The 18,002-nt window shown below is 42.6% G+C and overlaps 1 protein-coding gene across 1 annotated transcript in view; it reads left to right on the forward strand.

Moving 5' to 3' along the window:
* The first annotated feature begins 1,452 nt into the window (after window positions 1-1,452).
* Window positions 1,453-18,002, forward strand: part of GRAMD2B (GRAM domain containing 2B) — a 120,816-nt gene continuing 104,266 nt past the window's right edge. The window contains exon 1 of the mRNA XM_047858078.1: window positions 1,453-1,705. Within this exon, the coding sequence (XP_047714034.1) occupies window positions 1,581-1,705 (125 nt within the window). The 5' untranslated portion in view covers window positions 1,453-1,580. The remainder of the gene's footprint in view (window positions 1,706-18,002) is intronic.

Consider the following 18,002-nt stretch of genomic DNA (forward strand, 5'->3'; position numbering starts at 1 on the left):
GTGTGAACACAGAGTGAGTGAATAACGTCACATAAAGAAACTCACCTGCTGAACTTCCTGCTTAAATGGGTTCTAAATAACAATAACACATAGCAGTATGGCAAATTTCCACAGCATTTTCTCCTAGATTTCATTCCCTTTTTTTTTTTTAATGTTTTATTTATTTTTTGAGAGAGGGAATGTGAGCGGGGGTGGAGGGGCGGAGAGGGGGAGACAGAGGATCCCAAGCAGGCTCTCTGCTGTCAGCTCAGAGCCCGATGCAGGGCTCGAACTCACAAGATCGTGACCTGGGCTGAAGTTGGACGCTCAACTGACTGAGCCATCCCAGGTACCCGAGTACTGTGAGACAGGCATAGCAGACACCACGCTCAGCAGGCTGGGGCTAACCGGAGGTTACACAGCCAGAAAGCAACACAGATGGAACTGGAACCCTCACCTCCTACGGATTATTTGTCTTTCTGGTGGTGGTGGGGGTGGCAGTGAAAGAGGTCACGGCTGCCCGTAACCCAGCAAAATACACAGCCTGAATCCTGAGCTTCTCTTTGTACGTCTCCCCTTCCATAAGAATTCCAGAACTCTTGAAGCATCTGGGTGGCTCAGTTGGTTGGGCGTCCGACTTCGGCTCAGTTCATCATCTCGCGGTCTGTGGGTTCGAGCCCACGTCGGGCTCTGTGCTGACAGCTCAGAGCCTGGAGCCTGCTTCGGATTCTGTGTCTCCCTCTCTCTCTGCCCCTCCCCTGCTCATGCTCTTTCTGTCAAAAATAAATACACATTAGAAAAAAAAGGAATTCCGGGGCGCCTGGGTGGCGCAGTCGGTTAAGCGTCCGACTTCAGCCAGGTCACGATCTCGCGGTCCATGAGTTCGAGCCCCGCGTCAGGCTCTGGGCTGATGACTCAGAGCCTGGAGCCTGCTTCCGATTCTGTGTCTCCCTCTCTCTCTGCCCCTCCCCCGTTCATGCTCTGTCTCTCTCTGTCCCAAAAATAAATAAACGTTGAAAAAAAAAAGAAAAAAAAAAAAAAGAAAAAAAAGGAATTCCAAAACCCTTCGGGTACCAAGGACCATGAAGCACAGCCCCTGAGCTCTTGCAAGTCTTGCCAAACTTGCCCACAGTGTGGGCTGTGGCGTGCTGCTGGGCTGGTTATCTCCTGCACGCGTGAAGGCATAAAGCACGTCCACATTCTCCACCCCAGGGGTCAGGCCCAGGAGATACTGCTGACAGTTTCTGCACCCCACTTTTTATGTGTTCACTTTCCCGGACACTTTGCTGCCTAAACCCACAGAGTTGTGTGGTGTTCATATTAGTAAACCAAAAGCTGAATTTTCCAAACACGTTTATTTTTTCCTTCAGAGCAAATGTGGGCAGGATGAAAACCACTCTGTGTCATACTTCCACGTTACTCATTAACCGACTTCAAAAAAAAAAAAATAGCCTCAGCCAGATTAGGCGTCACGTGAAGAGTTTCCTGCGCTGGGGGAACGGAGCAAAGCCAAACGCAGGGATTTTCACATCATCGGAGGTGGGGGATTCAGAAATGAGCCTTTGAGCTTATTTCCTGACCTGCCGATTGGCACGGGCGCAATGGTGAAGAAAAGGCTGTCTTCCAGTGACACGGTGTTCCGGTTTGACATTCCGGGCAGCCCAAGAAAGGCAGGCACCGAGGCCCCACACAGCGCCACAGACTGCCCCAGCTCTGTGCTTCTCAGGTGGGTACATCTCGCGTGTCACCTTGGTGGCCTCAGCCACCTGACAGGTGTTCTGGGGAGAGCTCCTTCCTCATCCTCTGCCAAGGGGAAGGAGAAGGCACAAGCCAAGGCATCTGGGCCAGTGGACTGGAAGGGGGTACACAGCAAAGAATGTGCCTTGCTGAGCAAATAGAGCTATGACCATGATTAAGGGAAAATAATCGTTAGTGCCTTCTTTAGGACTTTTTTAGTACTAGACGACTAGCCAGCTCTGCCATTCTTTAATTCCCGATCACTTTCAGGTTCATAGGAACTGAAGCCCAAATAGTTGAGCCCAAAACCTTACTTTGGTGTCAGAATTACTGTGTCAATATCAAAAAAGTAAATGCAGGGGCTTTCTAAATTAATTATCAAAACAGTATTACCTGTGCTGTGTGGTTCAACTACTTACCGTAGAGTGATTTATAGCTGCTTTGGCCTGATTCAGAACATGCTCTTTTTAGCTACAAATATTAATGCCTATATTAACGTCACTCTGATAATTACATTTTTTTTTATTTTTTTTTTTAATTTTTTTTTCAACGTTTATTTATTTTTGGGACAGAGAGAGACAGAGCATGAACGGGGAGGGGCAGAGAGAGAGGGAGACACAGAATCGGAAACAGGCTCCAGGCTCCGAGCCATCAGCCCAGAGCCTGACGCGGGGCTCGAACTCACGGACCGCGAGATCGTGACCTGGCTGAAGTCGGACGCTTAACCGACTGCGCCACCCAGGTGCCCCTAAATGTTTATTTATTTTGAAAGAGAGAGCATGCGTGCATGCATGCACAGGGGAGGGGCAGGGAGAAAGAGACAGAATCCCAAGTAGGCTCCTAATGTCAAGACACAGCCAGATGCGGGGCTGGAACTCACAAATTGCGAGATCAAACCAAGAGTCAGACGCTTAACGGACCGAGCCACCCAGGCGCCCTTAATAATTACATATTTTTAATCAAAATTTGTGTCGCTAACTCTTTATTCATTTTGGTCTCATAATAATTCTCTAGGAACTTATACTTTATAAGTTCCTAGAGATATAATTTGACATAAGATATCAAATGCAAGTGGAAATCAATTACAAGAAAAAGTTTCTTACCCAACTTTCATGTTACTTCCATTAAACTTGTCAAGGGAAGGCAGAGAAGTGACCTCCAAACAGGAAGTTGACTTTTTACACAGCACCACAGCCAGAAAGGTGGTTGTTTGTTTTTTTAATCATTTTAAATCATTTATACAAAAAAGTGCTCAGGGCGCCTGGGTGGCTCAGTCATTAAGCATCTGACTTCAGCTCAGTTCATGATCTCACTGTTCGTGAGTTCAAGTCCCACATCTGGTAAGCCCACTTCTCTCTCTCTCTGTCCTTCACTCACTTGCACCCTCCCTCTCTCTCTCTAAAAAAGAAAAAGTGCTCAAAATTATAGCTTTTAAAAATTAAACAGAAACCAAGAAATCCCACTTCATTTAATGGTGTTTGGGTATCAGAATGTCGGGTTACAGAAACAAGTGAAGACATTTTTTTAAAGAAGTTTTAGGAACAAAGAGCCTGAATTTACGCAAAATGTTGCATGATGCACCTATTTTAAGTTAACTTAATTTTTCCATCCATCATTAATATCCATCTATCTGACGTGAATTGTCTGAGCATGAGCACAACTCCTATGACTGAGCATGTAAAATCTTTGTATTACTTCCACATTTGAAATGTTTCTTGAATCATTTTGTCTGCTTCGTCCATCTCTTGTGTAGGCTGTAATGCAGACGTTTCTAGGAGTTCAATGTCTAATCAGGCAAAATGAAATTAAAGTACATAAATAAATTTTTAAATGCAAAAAATACAGAAAATATAATTTAAATAATATGCATATATTATTTAAATAAGTATAAATAAATAGGATAAAAATAAAAACCTACATCAACCTAAATTCAAGCCCCTTTCAAAAACAGCCCAGGCCTATTTTACCTGCATATCAGAATATTCAACATCAGGGACACCTGGGTGACTCGGTCAGTTAAGCATCCAACCTTGGCTCAGGTCATGATCTCATGGTTCATGGGTCTGAGGCCTGCAAGGACTCTGCACTGACAGCTCAGAGCCTGGAGCCTGCTTCGGATTCTGTGTCTCCCTCTCTCTCTGCCCCTCCCTGGCTCATGATCTGTCTCTCAAAAACAAATAAATGTTTAAAAAAAAATTTCTTTTAAAGAATAGTCAACATCAAACGTCTATATTAGTAGCTAGAAGCATTTTTTTTTTTAATGTGTATCAGAACCAATCTAAAAACATCACACGTATCTCCAAACAGTTTGGGCAATGAAGGACTTTCAGTCTAGGTGAAAAATCTACTTAAGGTATTATATATTAAATCATTCAAAATAATTCATGGAAACACATTGGTCAATTATTTCAGGTAAAAAACAAAAACAAAAACAAAAACAGGTAAACACTTCCCTTTAACTTCTAACTAAACGTTAAGAATTTATGTGGCTGATGTGGGATCCCATTACCCTTTCCACGAACTACAGCTAAAAGGTATTCTGAGATCAACATACTGCTTCAAGTAGGTACAGATACAATTTATGCAGTTTTCTTATTCAATCATTCAACAAAGATGTAGTGTGTGACTATCATACGCTAGGCTATGTGGAATGCACAGGGGATACAGACATGAGCAAGATAGACCTAGTCTCTGCCCTCATAGAGGTTATTAGTTTAATGTCAAAGAGGATAAAAAACTACGAACGCATGAATGCATCCACACATGCATACATAATTCTCGTTTTAACATATATTATCATAGGAAACAATTACAGGGCTGATATAGAGAATAAAATAGGGAACACTAACTTAGATGGGGTGGGAAATAAAGGACTCTTCAAGGAAGTGATAATTCAGCCGTCCAAGAGGATGAAAAAAGAGCCAACCATGGAATGACTGAGAAGGAACACGTTGCCCTGAGGTGGAGAGGATCTTATGTCTTGAGGAACCAGGGGACAGTGGCATCCGATGAAATCGGAGGGAGAAGCATTGGATGTAGGGGTTTAGAATTCTATTTTAACTGCAGTGGGAAACCAATGGGAGGTTTAGAACATGGGGGTATCACGATGTGTTGTTCCCTGTAGAAGGGCATTCTGGCCCAGAGACGGGCTCTGACGTTGCTCTGTCAAGAAATACTGCATCCTGCCCATGCCTTGCCATGTGCTTGTGTAAGAGTGTCTGTAAAGTATGGACCCAGCGGAGGAATTGCTGGGTCACAGATTACAGGCACGACTAACCCTGCCCACGATGTCAACCTGTGTTCCAAGCTGGTGTCATTTACGCTCTCACCCACAGCTATTCCGCTGCCTCCACAACATTGGCATTGCCTGGCTTTTAAGTTTTTTCCAATATGGAAGCTGAGAAATGCCATCTCAACGAGGTTTTCATGTTCATTTCCCTGACCCTTTGGGTCAGGAGGCAGGGGAAGATGGGTTACTGCCTTTTTCTTTCTTTTTTTTTTTTTAGATATTTTTTAATGTTCATTTACTTATTTTGAGAGAAAGAGAATGTGTGTGCACCCACATGCGCATGAGCAGGAGAGGGGCAGAGAAGGAGAGAGAATCCCAAGCAGGCTCCACACTCAGTGTGGTACTTAACAACAGGGCTCGCTCTCACAGCGAGGTCATGACCTGAGATCATGACCTGAGTCAGTCGCTCGACCAACTGGGCTACCCAAGCGCCTCTTATTTTTAGATAGTTTTAAAAACACTTCAGATACTAGATTTTTGGTTAATTATATGTGGTGTAAATATTTTATTCCAGCATATGACCTGTCTCTTCACATTCTATACCATATCCACATTCTTGTTTCTAATTTATCAACGCATTATTTTCTTAATGATTTGCACTTTTCATGACTTATGTAAGAAATCCCTCCCTACCCTGGGGTCATTAGAATGTTCTTACATATTTTCTGCTGAAAGTGTGTTTTCTTTCTTCTTTCTGTCATACATTGTTGTCTTAATTACTATGACTTTATAATTAAAAGTTTTGTTGTCTAATGAGACAAGAATCCTTACATAGTTCAGAAGTGATAGGCTACTCTTGACCCTTTTGCGTTTTCATTTACATTTTAGAATCAGTTTATCAAATGAAGATTAATTTTTAATTGAAATTGCATTAAGTCTATTACTCGATTTGATGAAATTGCTTTAAGTCTACTGCTCATTTTAGGGTGTTAAGTATACCTATTCATGCACGTGGTTTGTCCCTCCATTTATTTAGGACTTCTTTAATATCCTTTGATAAAGTTTTAGAATATTCTACACAAAGACCTTATACGTTGTTAGATTTATTCTTAGGTACTTTACCCCTCTGTTGCTATTGGAAATATGTGTGTGTGTGTGTGTGTGTGTGTGTGTGTGTGTGTGTATAATTTTTAATGTTTATTTATTTCTGAGAGACAGAGCACGAGCGGGGGAGAGGCAGAGAGAGAGGGAGACACAGAATCCGAAGAGGCTCCAGGCTCTGAGCTGTCAGTAAACAGCTAAACAAGGGGCTCAAACCGTGAGATCATGACCTGAGCCGAAGTCGGTTGCTTAACCCACTGAGCCACCCAGGCACCCCTGGAAATACATTTTTAATTGCACTTTCTTTTGATGATGTTACAAAGAAATGTAACTAAATTTCTGAGTTTATCTTATATTCAACATTCTTGCTAAATCTTATTAATTTTAATAATCAATCTGTAAAATCTAAGACATTTTCTTTATAGACAATAACATTATTTGAAATAATAAAAAAAATTTGTTTTCACGATTCCATTCTTTACTCCTTCTAAATCTTTATTTTATCACACAAGCAATGAACTCCATGATAATGTTGAGAGTGAGTAGTAATTCCAGACATTCTGAATGTTTTGTTTCCTATTTTAAATGGAATGCTTTTAACATTTCAGGTTTTATCAGTCCTTTTCTCTCAGGTTAAAAAAGGTCTACCCCCCCAAAAAAATTTTTTTTTAATTAAACAAAAAGGGGGGACTTAGTCAGTTAAGCATCTGACTGCAGTTTAGGTCATGATCTCACGGTTCATGAGTTCAAGCCCCACGTCAGGCTCTGTGCTGACGGCTCGGAGCCTGGAGCCTGCTTCAAATTCTGTGTCTTCCTCTCTCTCTGCCCCTCCCCACTCATACACTGTCTCTCTCAAAAAAATAAATAAATAAACCCTAGAAAAAAAATTTTAAAAAAAAAAGGTCCCTTCCAATGTTCCAAGATGTCATTGAAACTACTGAATACTTTCCTGGCCTCCACTGAGATGATCCTTGTTTGAAAATCTTTAACATCATTTCCCCAAATATACAGAACATTGGGCAACCTTGAAAAACATGTATTACTCTAACCTCTTTTTTTTCCTGAGAAAAGGTTATTTATTTATTTATTTATTTATTTATTTATTGTTAATGAAGAATAACTGACATACAGTATTGTATTAGTTTCAGATATACAATGTAGTGCTATTTATATACATTATGAAATGGTCACCTTAATAAGTCTAGTTACCACCTGTCACCGTACAAAGTTGTTACAAGATGACTGACTATATTCCCTGTGCTGTACATTACATCCCCATGTATATCTTATTTATTTTGTAACTGGAAGTCTGTACCTCTTAATCCTTTTTACCTATTTCATCCATTCTCCCACTTCCGTCCCCTCTGGTAACTCTCAGTTTGTTCCCTGATCTCATAAGTCTGCTTTGTTTTCTTTGTTTTGTTTTTTAGAATGCACACATAAGCAAAATCATATGGTAATTTGTCTTTCTCTGTCAGACTTAATTCACTTAGCATAATACCCTCTAGCCTCTCCGTATTGCCACAAATGGCAACATTTCAATTTTTAATGGCTAATACTCCACTGTGTGTGTGTATGTGCCCGTGCGCGATATCTTCTTTATCCATTCATCTATTGGTGGACATTGAGGCTGCTTCCATATCTTGGCTACTGTAAATAATGCTGCAATGAAAAGAGACATGTGTACAGCTTTTCAAATAGTGTTTCTGTTTTCTTTGGATAAATATGTGGAAGTGAAATTGCTGGATCCTACGGTAGTTCCATTTTTAATTTTTTGAGGAAACTCCATATTGTTTTCCATGGTGGCTGTAGCAGTTTACAATCCCACCAACAGTGCATGAGAGTTCCCTTTTTTCTGCATCCTCAATAACCCTTGTTATTTCTTGTCTTTTCGATACTAGCCATTCTAACAGACATGAGGTGCTATTTCATTGTGGTTTTGATGTACAATTCCCTGACGATCAGTGATGTTGAACATCTTTTCACGTGTCTGTCGGCCATCTGTACATATTCTTTGGAAAAATGTTTATTCAGGGCCTCTGCCCATTTTTTTAATGGGGTTGTGTGTTTTTCTGCTATTGAGTTATATGAGTTCTTTATGTATGTTGGATTTTAAACCCTTATCAGATATATCATTTGTGAATACTTTCCATTCAATAGATTGCCTTTTCATTTTGTTGGTTTCCTTTGCTGTGTGAAACGCTTTTTAGTATGATATAATCCCATTTTTTTAAGTTTGTTTATTTTGAGAGAGAGAGAAAAAGCTGAGGAGGGGCACAGAAACAGAGAAATAGGGAGAGAGAAGCTCCAGCAGACTCCGCACTGTCAGCACAGAGCTCGACACGGGGTTCAAACTCATGAACCATCAGGTCACAAACTGAGCAGAAATCCAGAGTTGGACACTTAACCAACTGAGTCACCCGGGGGCACCTATTTATTTTTCCTTTTGTTGTCTTTGCCTAAGAAGACAGATTAAAAACAAACAAACAAACAAACAAGATCCAAAACGATGAGGCAGCACTAAGCTGGAATGTGGGACCACAGTGGGACCAGCTGAGGCTGGCTCAGACTCTTTCTGGGTTCTGCTTTGGGGACTACTCCAGGTTGCAGTCAACAACAACCCTGTCAGGTCCAAGGTAGCCCTGGAGTCATATGCATCATGTCTCCACCTAGTGGCTCCAATGGTTCTGTTTCTATTCTGCCTACTGTCCCAGCTGCCACCAGTAAGTGGCAGAGGAAGTGTTTGCCCTTCTTCTCTCCCTTCCCACCAGTCTTGATTTTTCTTAGCGACGCCCACTCCTCCTGCTATTAGGGAAAGAACAAGAGCACTTTTTGGTACCTAAAGAAGAAGAACACTGTACATGGCATATTATGACCCATTTTCACCAGATGAGCCCATTGTCTCAGCTCCTGCTTGCTGGAGTTGTAGACATAAAGGGTTATATTTAGAACCGGGAGGGAGTAGAGTTCTGGGAAATGGGCTTCCTTCTCCAGGAAGAGGGATGAGGAGATAAGAGTCAAAGAAAGCAGGACTGTGTTAAGGGGATACAGTAGTAGCAGTGTCCTAAGTGTGGAGTAAGTATTTCAGTGAATGCAGTGTTCTTAGTGGGTAGGGTTCACAGGCAGGACCTGTGAACTCGGCTGAGCCTCAGAGGAGAGTGAAGGGCGGGTTGCCAGAAGGCAGAGAAATGATGGAATGCATCAGGATGAATGGAGCTATAGAAGTTGGAGCAAGGAGGTAATAAAGGACACAGGAACAGTCCTCTCTGGGAGCAGGTTTAGAATTTTCCCTGCAGAAGAAAACAGAACTCCCCCCACAGCTACCCTAGCCAGGGGAGAAAGGACCTGCAGTCTCGTTTCCAAGCTTTGCCAGACACTTCCCCACAGTCTCCTCACACCAGGCACCCAATGTTCTCTCAAAACACACGTTCTATCCTGGCCTCAGGTGTTGGAACGTGCTGGGAACCCACGTGACTGCCTCAAAAATTCACACTCATCTTGCCTGATGCACTTCCGGAAGGGTCTAGGATAGCATCTGGGGAGACTTCCTGCTTCCACCCCTCAGGAGTAGCAGTCTTTCTTATTTGTTGGCACCATATGCTATATTGGCCACATACCAGAATGGATGGTCAGGAGGGATGTATTTATTATAAAGCCAATGAAGCTTAATCTTCACTCACTCACACAGGCCTCTCCCAAGGCCCTGGGAGTGTCTACAGCAAGCTCTGCACCTAGTCCTACATTTCTGTAAACTTCTCAGACAATCTCTTAACTGTAATTACGACTCTCTCTCTCTTCACTCCAATTTTCTCTCTGTCACACTTGCCCTCCAGTTGGGTGGGCAAGGGCATTTTTGGCATTATGAGCTAAGGGGAAGTTGTTTGGACATACAGTGACTTTGGGATTAGTGGAATTGGTCTATGTGAGTTGCCTGTGTACATGAGTTGCTGTTAGCCAACCTGACTCTCCAGAACGTTCCACTACCCACTAAAGGCCAGAGATGGCATCATGATATGAATATGTCCTCCAGGTACCATTTATCAGCAGTATGAAGGCAGTGGAAGAAAAACAAGGCTGGAAATGTACAGAACCAGAAGGTAGTCTCTGGCAAACTCTTCTAGTAATCACATGTGTAAATTGTGATTGATTCTCATCAGTGCCAATGACAAACACAAGTTCTCTCCTGTTAGGACTGTAACCTCCATAATGCAGCTGATATCATTATAAAAGTACACCAAACTTTCTTTTTTCTTTTCTTGTGGTAATTGCATGACTTATGAGAATTTCTGTGTTTATGGGGCAAAAACCCAAGGTAATACTAAAAAAAAAAAAAAAAGCTATTGTCTTTTTAAAGTTATTTTATTTTTTAATATTTATTTTGAGAGACAGAGCATGAGCGGGGGAGGGGCAGAAAGAGGAGACACAGAATCCGAAGCAGGCTCCAGGCTCTGAGCTGTCAGCACAGAGCCAGACGTGGGGCTGGAACCCACGAACCGTGAGATCATGACCTGAGCCAAAGTCGGATGCTTAACTGATGGACCCACCCAGGCGCCCCATAACAGACTTAAAAAAAAAATTAATCAGCCTCACTTACATGCCTTCATCTCTCTCTCCTTCTCCCCTCCTTGTCTAAGGTAATGCTGGGCAAGCATACCTGAGCTACAAGTTCTAAGAGTTGCCTCCATGGGTCACTTTGTGGAGTTACAGGAGGGCAAGTTGTCCACCCCTGCTGAGAAGTACATGAAGGATGAATGAGTACCTGTCTAGAGCCAAGAGCAGTACTAATAACCTCTTCTATTTGCACAGTGGCTTTTACTCATGGGAGCTTTTTACAGATGTGACTTTACAAACCTTAGTGGCTTTTCACTATGACTGATGGATTACGGTCGTTACTGTCTACATTGCTTAGATAGGAAAGCAAGGAACAGAAATAGGAAAAAAGGTTTTCTGTTGTGGCTGCATGGCAAAATTAAGCTAATGACATTAGTTCAGGTAGTGAATGCACAGCCAGACAGGTGGCCAAATGGCATTATCCAAGTTCACCGATCAATTTGTTTGCCTGGCGTGACTTCAAATTATTTGGGCTATTTCAGAAAATCAAATCCATCATCAGGGGTCATTGAATTCAGTTTCTTCAGCCCACCCAGGGGGACTCTGATGACCTCAGAAGGGACACCGGTTTCAGAAGTAGGCATGCGACTCGCTTTGAAAGAACAAGGTTAAGGGAGCCACCCTGGGATTTTCAGTTCTATATGGACCCATTATGTGGTTCTGTTGGTTCCCGTTAAATTCATTTGTAAAAAGACAAAGGTATTGGTCCTAGGTACTTTTCGGGAGTGGTGAAAGAACAACTGTCATGGGTAATTTCATTTAACCAACAGTTCTGGAACACTGTTTCTGTAATCGCTGTAAGGGGACACGCTATACGGAGCCCTGTCTGGTGTGCATCTGGTTTCATCACTCACTGGCAGAGTAAACTCTCTGTGCCTCGCTTTCCTCAATGGTAAAAGGGAGACAATGGTAGGACTGTGGGGAATATGAAACAAGGTAACACATAAAGTGCCTGGCACACAGCAAATGTTCTAACGCTAGCCGTGGTTATTGTAAGGCAGTAGGGATGATCCGTAGAGAGATAATGGTATATTTAGTCACCACCAAGCACTCTTAGAGGCTGGAAGTACATTCTTTGCTCCCTATCCCTAGCATCTGGCACGTAGGAGAAACTATAACGAGAAGGGAGCCTTGTGAAGTAAATTAATGGCTAAAGAACCAGCTCCCACTTCCAGAGGCTCCAAATTCTGTTGGTGATGGGCGCGCGCGCGCACACACACACACACACACACACACACACACACAGAGGCTCCTGTACAAAGCAGGCAATGTGCATGCACTGTGAAGATTACATTATTACCCTAACTCTCTAATCTATAATTTCGCACAGCATGTTGATGGCTTATCCCCATGTTGCAAAACTTACATCTAGAAATGACTGCACATTTCAAATGCTAAGTGCCACAGAATAAACCTTACCTTGTGTAAAAAATACTAATAGCTGTCAGGACTACCCTGGAGAAAAAGAAGCCTGTTTTATTATTGCCAACAAACCCACAGGGGCAGGACAATATGCCATGAATAAACCCGACTCCAAACGTGCTCCTGTGAAAAGGAAAGAAATCCAGAAGCAGGAATGGTGAGGTCAGTCAGCTGTGTGCCTTTATCCCACACACTTGTCCTCTGGACACTGGGAAATTCGTGTGTGACCTGGCCGCTTTCCCTGGTCCCACCTCCAGCTCCAGGAAGCCCCCACTCCAGCCACGGACACTAGTTCTGTCTTGGCACCTTCTGACCCGCCCACAACCCTCTGGCAGGGTAAATTCTGTGCCATCCCTCAAACCTGGACCTTCAGAAAGCCTCCCCCGGCAGCCGACTCCGTGGTACATTCTATCCTTTGCTGTCCTTCCACGACAGCATTTACCACACACTGAATGGCTCCTGTTACCTTTGTCTTTCTTCCTCATCCTGCTGCCTTGTTTCTAACCAACCATTCAGCACAGTTCCTGGCGTGAAACAGACAAGGATCAGTGTCGCAGGGCTGAATAAATGGTGGTGGGTGTTACAACGATAAACCGCTCCCCTGAGTTAACAAGCAAGGCTGGTCCTTGCTGGGGTGCTGCTGACCTAGCCCCGGGAAGGCCGAAGGCTCAGCAGAACACTCAGGGCACACAAGTTAGCCATCGGCTCAGTGTGGAAGAGTAGCTAGTGGCCAAGCCAAATGATGCATCAGACCTCTGACTCATAGTCCTGGACCCTTTCAGTGTTCCACAGGGATTTATTATTAGATCTGAACTGGCATTCGCCTCAGCTGTGGCCCCAAATGTTTCATCCCTGCAACTGGGAAAAGAGAAGGAAAAAATTACAAGGAGCAATAGAATGGCTGAGGTTTCTGTCTGCATAAATTTAAGCGCAAACTTAATTATGTTTATGTTTTTAACGTTTATTTATTTGTGAGAGAGAAAGAGAGAGAGAGAGAGCGCGCGAGCGGGAGAGGGGCGGAGAGAGAGGGGGACACAGAATCCGAAGCAGGCTCCAGGCTCTTGAGCTGTCCGCTCAGAGCCCGACGCACGGCTCGAACTCAAGAACTGAGACACCATGACCTGAGCCAAAGCTGGATGCCACCCAGGTGCCCCAGTGCAAACTTAATTTTAACTTACTTTCATGTTGAATTAAGTTTAAAAATAAACCTAATTATTATAAAATTGAATTAAATTAGATATGAGAGAAAAAAGAATTTTATAAGGCATTCATTTTTAATTTAATGAATAATCCCTCACACCCGCCACACGCTTTCATACCTGCCTGCCTCTGCACTTGTTTGCTCTCTGCCCGGAATGACATTTCCCTCCAACAGTATTAAATCAGCAAATGTTTATTGTGTAATAAGGTACCAGCAATCCAGTGGTGAATACAACAGGGGTGGTCCATGTTCCAACACTGCTTTCATGAGAGGAAGACACACATAAATAGGATTTTGAGCATAGTGCACAGGAGAGTACAGGGCACAGGTAAATGGAGCAAAGGGACTGAACCTAGCCTCCGGGTCACAAAGCAGCACCTGGGGATACGCAGTTTGCAACATAAAAAAGAAACGGCAACTGTGGGTCATGATAAAGGTGTTAGCTAAGCCTACTGTAGTAATCATAATGCAATATACAAATGCATCAGAGCACCGGATTGCACAGGTCCAACTTTCACAATGTTATGTGTCAATTATAGCTCAATAAAAATGATAACTAAAAAAAAAGAAATTAAATATGAGAGCTGAATGTGGGTCAAGGAGACAACACAGAAAACAGCTAGAACCCAACACTGAAGAAATAGCATTTGCTATTCTCTGTGCAACAGAAGAATGCATTTCAAATTGCTGAAAGAACCCTGAGTCGCTGGAGCAAAGAGATGGAGAGGGGAAGTCAGAGAAAATGAGGCAGAGCTCAGACACACTCTCCTCAAAGAGTAAAAATGAGGGACACCCGGGTGGCTCAGTCGGTTAAGTGCCTGATTCTTGATTTCGGCTCAGGTCATGATCTCGTGGTTCATGGGATCGAGCCCCGCATCGGGTTAAGTGCTGGCAGGGTGGAGCCTGCCTGGGATTTAGGGCTCCCCCCCTCTGTCTCTCTCTCTCTCTGTCTCTCTTTCTCTCTGCCCCTCCCCTGCATGTGCGTTCTCTCATGCCCTCTCTCTCAAGATAAATAAACAAATTTTTTTAAGTTAAAAAAAAAAAAAAGTATAAATGAAACTCAAGGGCTTAATTTGGTCCCAAGACCCAAACAAAATAAAACACCCGAGAGAAATAATAACATCCCTATTTCTCTTCCCGTCGGAGATAGTATCCAGTTGATGTAGACTTTGAGTTAGCAGTGACTCTTTCAACATGCCACATTTGGGGAACAGAAGACATTCATTTCTCCTTTGTGGCTGTGTATCACATCACCACACAGGCTCTGCCCACTGGCCTTTGCCTGACTCCATGCTACCCAACACGCAAAAGCCAATGCAATTCCAGATCACTCATTTACCGGAACATGGAATCGACAAGGAGGCTCACTCCAAACTGAGGAAGAACGGCCAACACAGGCTCTATGAGTTACCGACTGCTTCACAGCACATTACACCAAAATGTTACCCCTTAAAAACATAAGCGTTTATTATCTTATGCAATCTCTGTGGGTTTTGAATCTGGAAGGGAAAAGCTGGGTAGTGCTAGTTTAGGGTCTCCCATGAGTTGCAATCAGCCATCAACCAAGGCTGCAGTCATCCAAAGGCTGGATTGGGGCTGCGGGGTGTGTTTGCAAGCGACTCGCTTGGTTAGTACTGGTGTCTGTAGGAGGCTTTCAGTTCCTCTCCAAGTGGATAGAGGGCTGTTTACAACATGGCAGCTGGCTTCCTCCAGAGCAGGTGATTCATGAAACAGAGGAGTGTGAAAGACACGACGTCTTTTATGACCCAGTTTCTGAAATACACCACCATTTTTGCAATATCCTGTTGATTAAACAGGTCAGCCCTGTGGATTCAGTATGCAAGGGGACAATACAGGGTGAGGGTACCAAGAGAGGGGGATCATCTGGGGCCATCTTAGAGGATGGTCACCACAAGAGCTATTGGATGTCACCAAAGCTGCCACATGTTTCTAATCTGAAGGCAGTGAGAGCAGCCTTAGAATTGTGCAGGCCTGTATTTGATCACGATGCTGGTATTTGCCATTTCACCTTAATCCAGCGATCTGAACTTTCTAAACCTCAGCTTTCTCATTTGTGAGACGGAAAATATAACACCTACCTCTGAGGACTATTATGAGCATTAAGTATGGATAATATATTGTTGCTGGCAAGTAAGAGCACTCAAGAATCGCTAACTATTATAGTAACAAAGTAGGCGAAATGTTACTATGGCAACACAGTTGGAAGTCATTATCCACACAACCCTGTGTCAAACTCTAAGGGTTTTTTTTGATTTGTTTCTTTGTCCCGATCCATTCTTTTATAACTTATAAACGCCTTAAAGCTAAACACAGGGTGGGGGCAGTACATAACGCTAAAAAATAAGTATTTCTATTAATATATTTGGAAAGACGTGGACACCATGAAAACTTTAACATCTAAACCTGAAGAACCCAGCAGCTGTCAGGCTAGTGCATTTTTCCCATGTGGCCCAAGTCCCCTATTATGATGACCTTAAAGGAACATGGAAATAAAGTAAGCAGGGGGGAAAGTATGGAGCTCGGTTGTTTTTTCAAAATCACAACTGTTCTGAAGGGGAAAATGTGATTATCTCTAGGAAAACAACCCAAGTTCAAGTGGTCAAGAAATATGTTCTTCACTCAGAAATTTGAGAGTTTGTGTTCTGGCTTTGTTGCAAACTTTTCCAACCTTAGCTTCTTCACCAGTAAAATACGAGTAAAGACACTGAGAAGAAGCTTCTTCATAGTTGTACTTAGAATATTACCTCTCTAGGGGCGCCTGGGTGGCTCAGTCAGTTGAGCGTCCGGCTTCGGCTCAGATCATGATCTCGGGGCTTGTGAGTTCGAGCCCCATGTTGGGCTCTGTGCTGACAGCTCAGAGCCTGGAACCTGTTTCAGATTCTGTGTCTGCCTCTCTCTCTCTGACCCTCCCCCATTCATGCTCTGTCTCTCTCTGTGTCAAAAATAAATAAACGTTAAAAAAAAAATTTTTTTTTTAAAGAATATTATCTCTTTAAATTCATACACCAAGAGTTTAAGTGGAAAGAGCCCAGGCCTGGCCCTGATAGGCCTCTGTGACCTGGAACAAATCAAAGACCCTCTCTTTTTCCTCATCTCACAAAATGGAGAAATCTACCATAGAGAGGATTTTTCTGGACAATGGAGAAATTAAAGGGAGGGGGGAGAAAAGAAATGAGGTGAAATATATACATACCTGTATTTTTTAAATTATAAGCTCCTTTTGGGGGAAAAAGTGCATAATTCTTTTCAGGGATTACTTTAGTCTTATGGTATTCAACATTTTTTTTTTTTAAATAGAAAAATAAAAAATAAATGAATAAAATTTATTTTAGTGGCTATCTGATGTGGTAGATTTACCACAAAGCTGATGAAGCTGAAATTTCAGGGCTGATCACCTGAACGAACCCCTTCTAATTCAATACTCTTTGTCTGCAACTAATTTTCGATTTCTTTTCTGAAAGAAGTCCCCCATATTGTCTAAGCTGCAGGTCCTACAAAACTGAATCTGCCCCAGTCGCTGTGGTTAACACACATTTTTCAACCAAGACAATTTTCTAATATTATCACAGTATCTCTTATCAATAAAAGAGATACTGTCCACTAACAACTTAACAAATCAATACAAGAAAGGGTTTTTCCAAAATGACTGATTCCTGGAAAATATGGAAATAAAATTTATCCCCTACACATGTGTATTATATGACATTCATATTGTCATTTATACCAGATGATCATATTACATAAATTATATAATTCATGAGTCACATATACTGGAGTATATAACATATATTGAATGTAGAATTTAATTTTAGTCTAAAACATAAACATGGTAATATCTTGATTTTCCTTCCTAAGAGAGAGAAAAAATATTATTGAATCTTTTATTTATCTACATTAGTACATCCCGCATTTTGGGGGGTTTCAAGAAATAGAGATTCCAGAAATTCGCCAAGTTGCCCTACCGATAATAATTCCTCTTTGAGCTGAGAGAGAAGTAGCCTCGAACGGTAGTTAAGAACAGCAGGTGCTGGGGCGCCTGGGTGGCGCAGTCGGTTAAGCATCCGACTTCAGCCAGGTCACGATCTCGCAGTCCGGGAGTTCGAGCCCCGCGTCAGGCTCTGGGCTGATGGCTCAGAGCCTGGAGCCTGTTTCCGATTCTGTGTCTCCCTCTCTCTCTGCCCCTCCCCCGTTCATGCTCTGTCTCTCTCTGTCCCCAAAATAAATTAACGTTGAAAAAAAAAAATTAAAAAAAAAAAAAAAAGAACAGCAGGAGCTGAGCAAGACTGAGCGGGGTCCCATCTCAATGAAGAGATTGGCAAGTCTGCTCCTGTTACAAAGGGGGAGTGACAGGTGCTATCTCACAAGGTGCTTGTGGGGAGTGAATGAGTGACCATGCTTGTGAAGTGCTGAGAAACCTACCTAGCGAATGCAAGCTCTGCCTCAGTGCAGTTTACAACACCTGAGACTACTTTTTACCCTAGACTGTCACCTCGCAAACTGCTTTATCAACCTGGGTAATTAATGACTGAAATTTTCTCATTTTACCCCAATGTCACTCTCCCACTAATGACAACATCTTGCTTCTAGATCACATATTAAACTGACATATTTCTACTGGAAAAGACTATGTAATTCATCTTTGTATCATATTGTTAGCTCTGTGTTCTTAGTAAGGACAGAAGTAATCCCTAACAGTTTCTT

Source organism: Prionailurus viverrinus, chromosome A1 (assembly GCF_022837055.1).
Source record: "Prionailurus viverrinus isolate Anna chromosome A1, UM_Priviv_1.0, whole genome shotgun sequence".
NCBI lineage: Eukaryota > Metazoa > Chordata > Mammalia > Carnivora > Felidae > Prionailurus > Prionailurus viverrinus.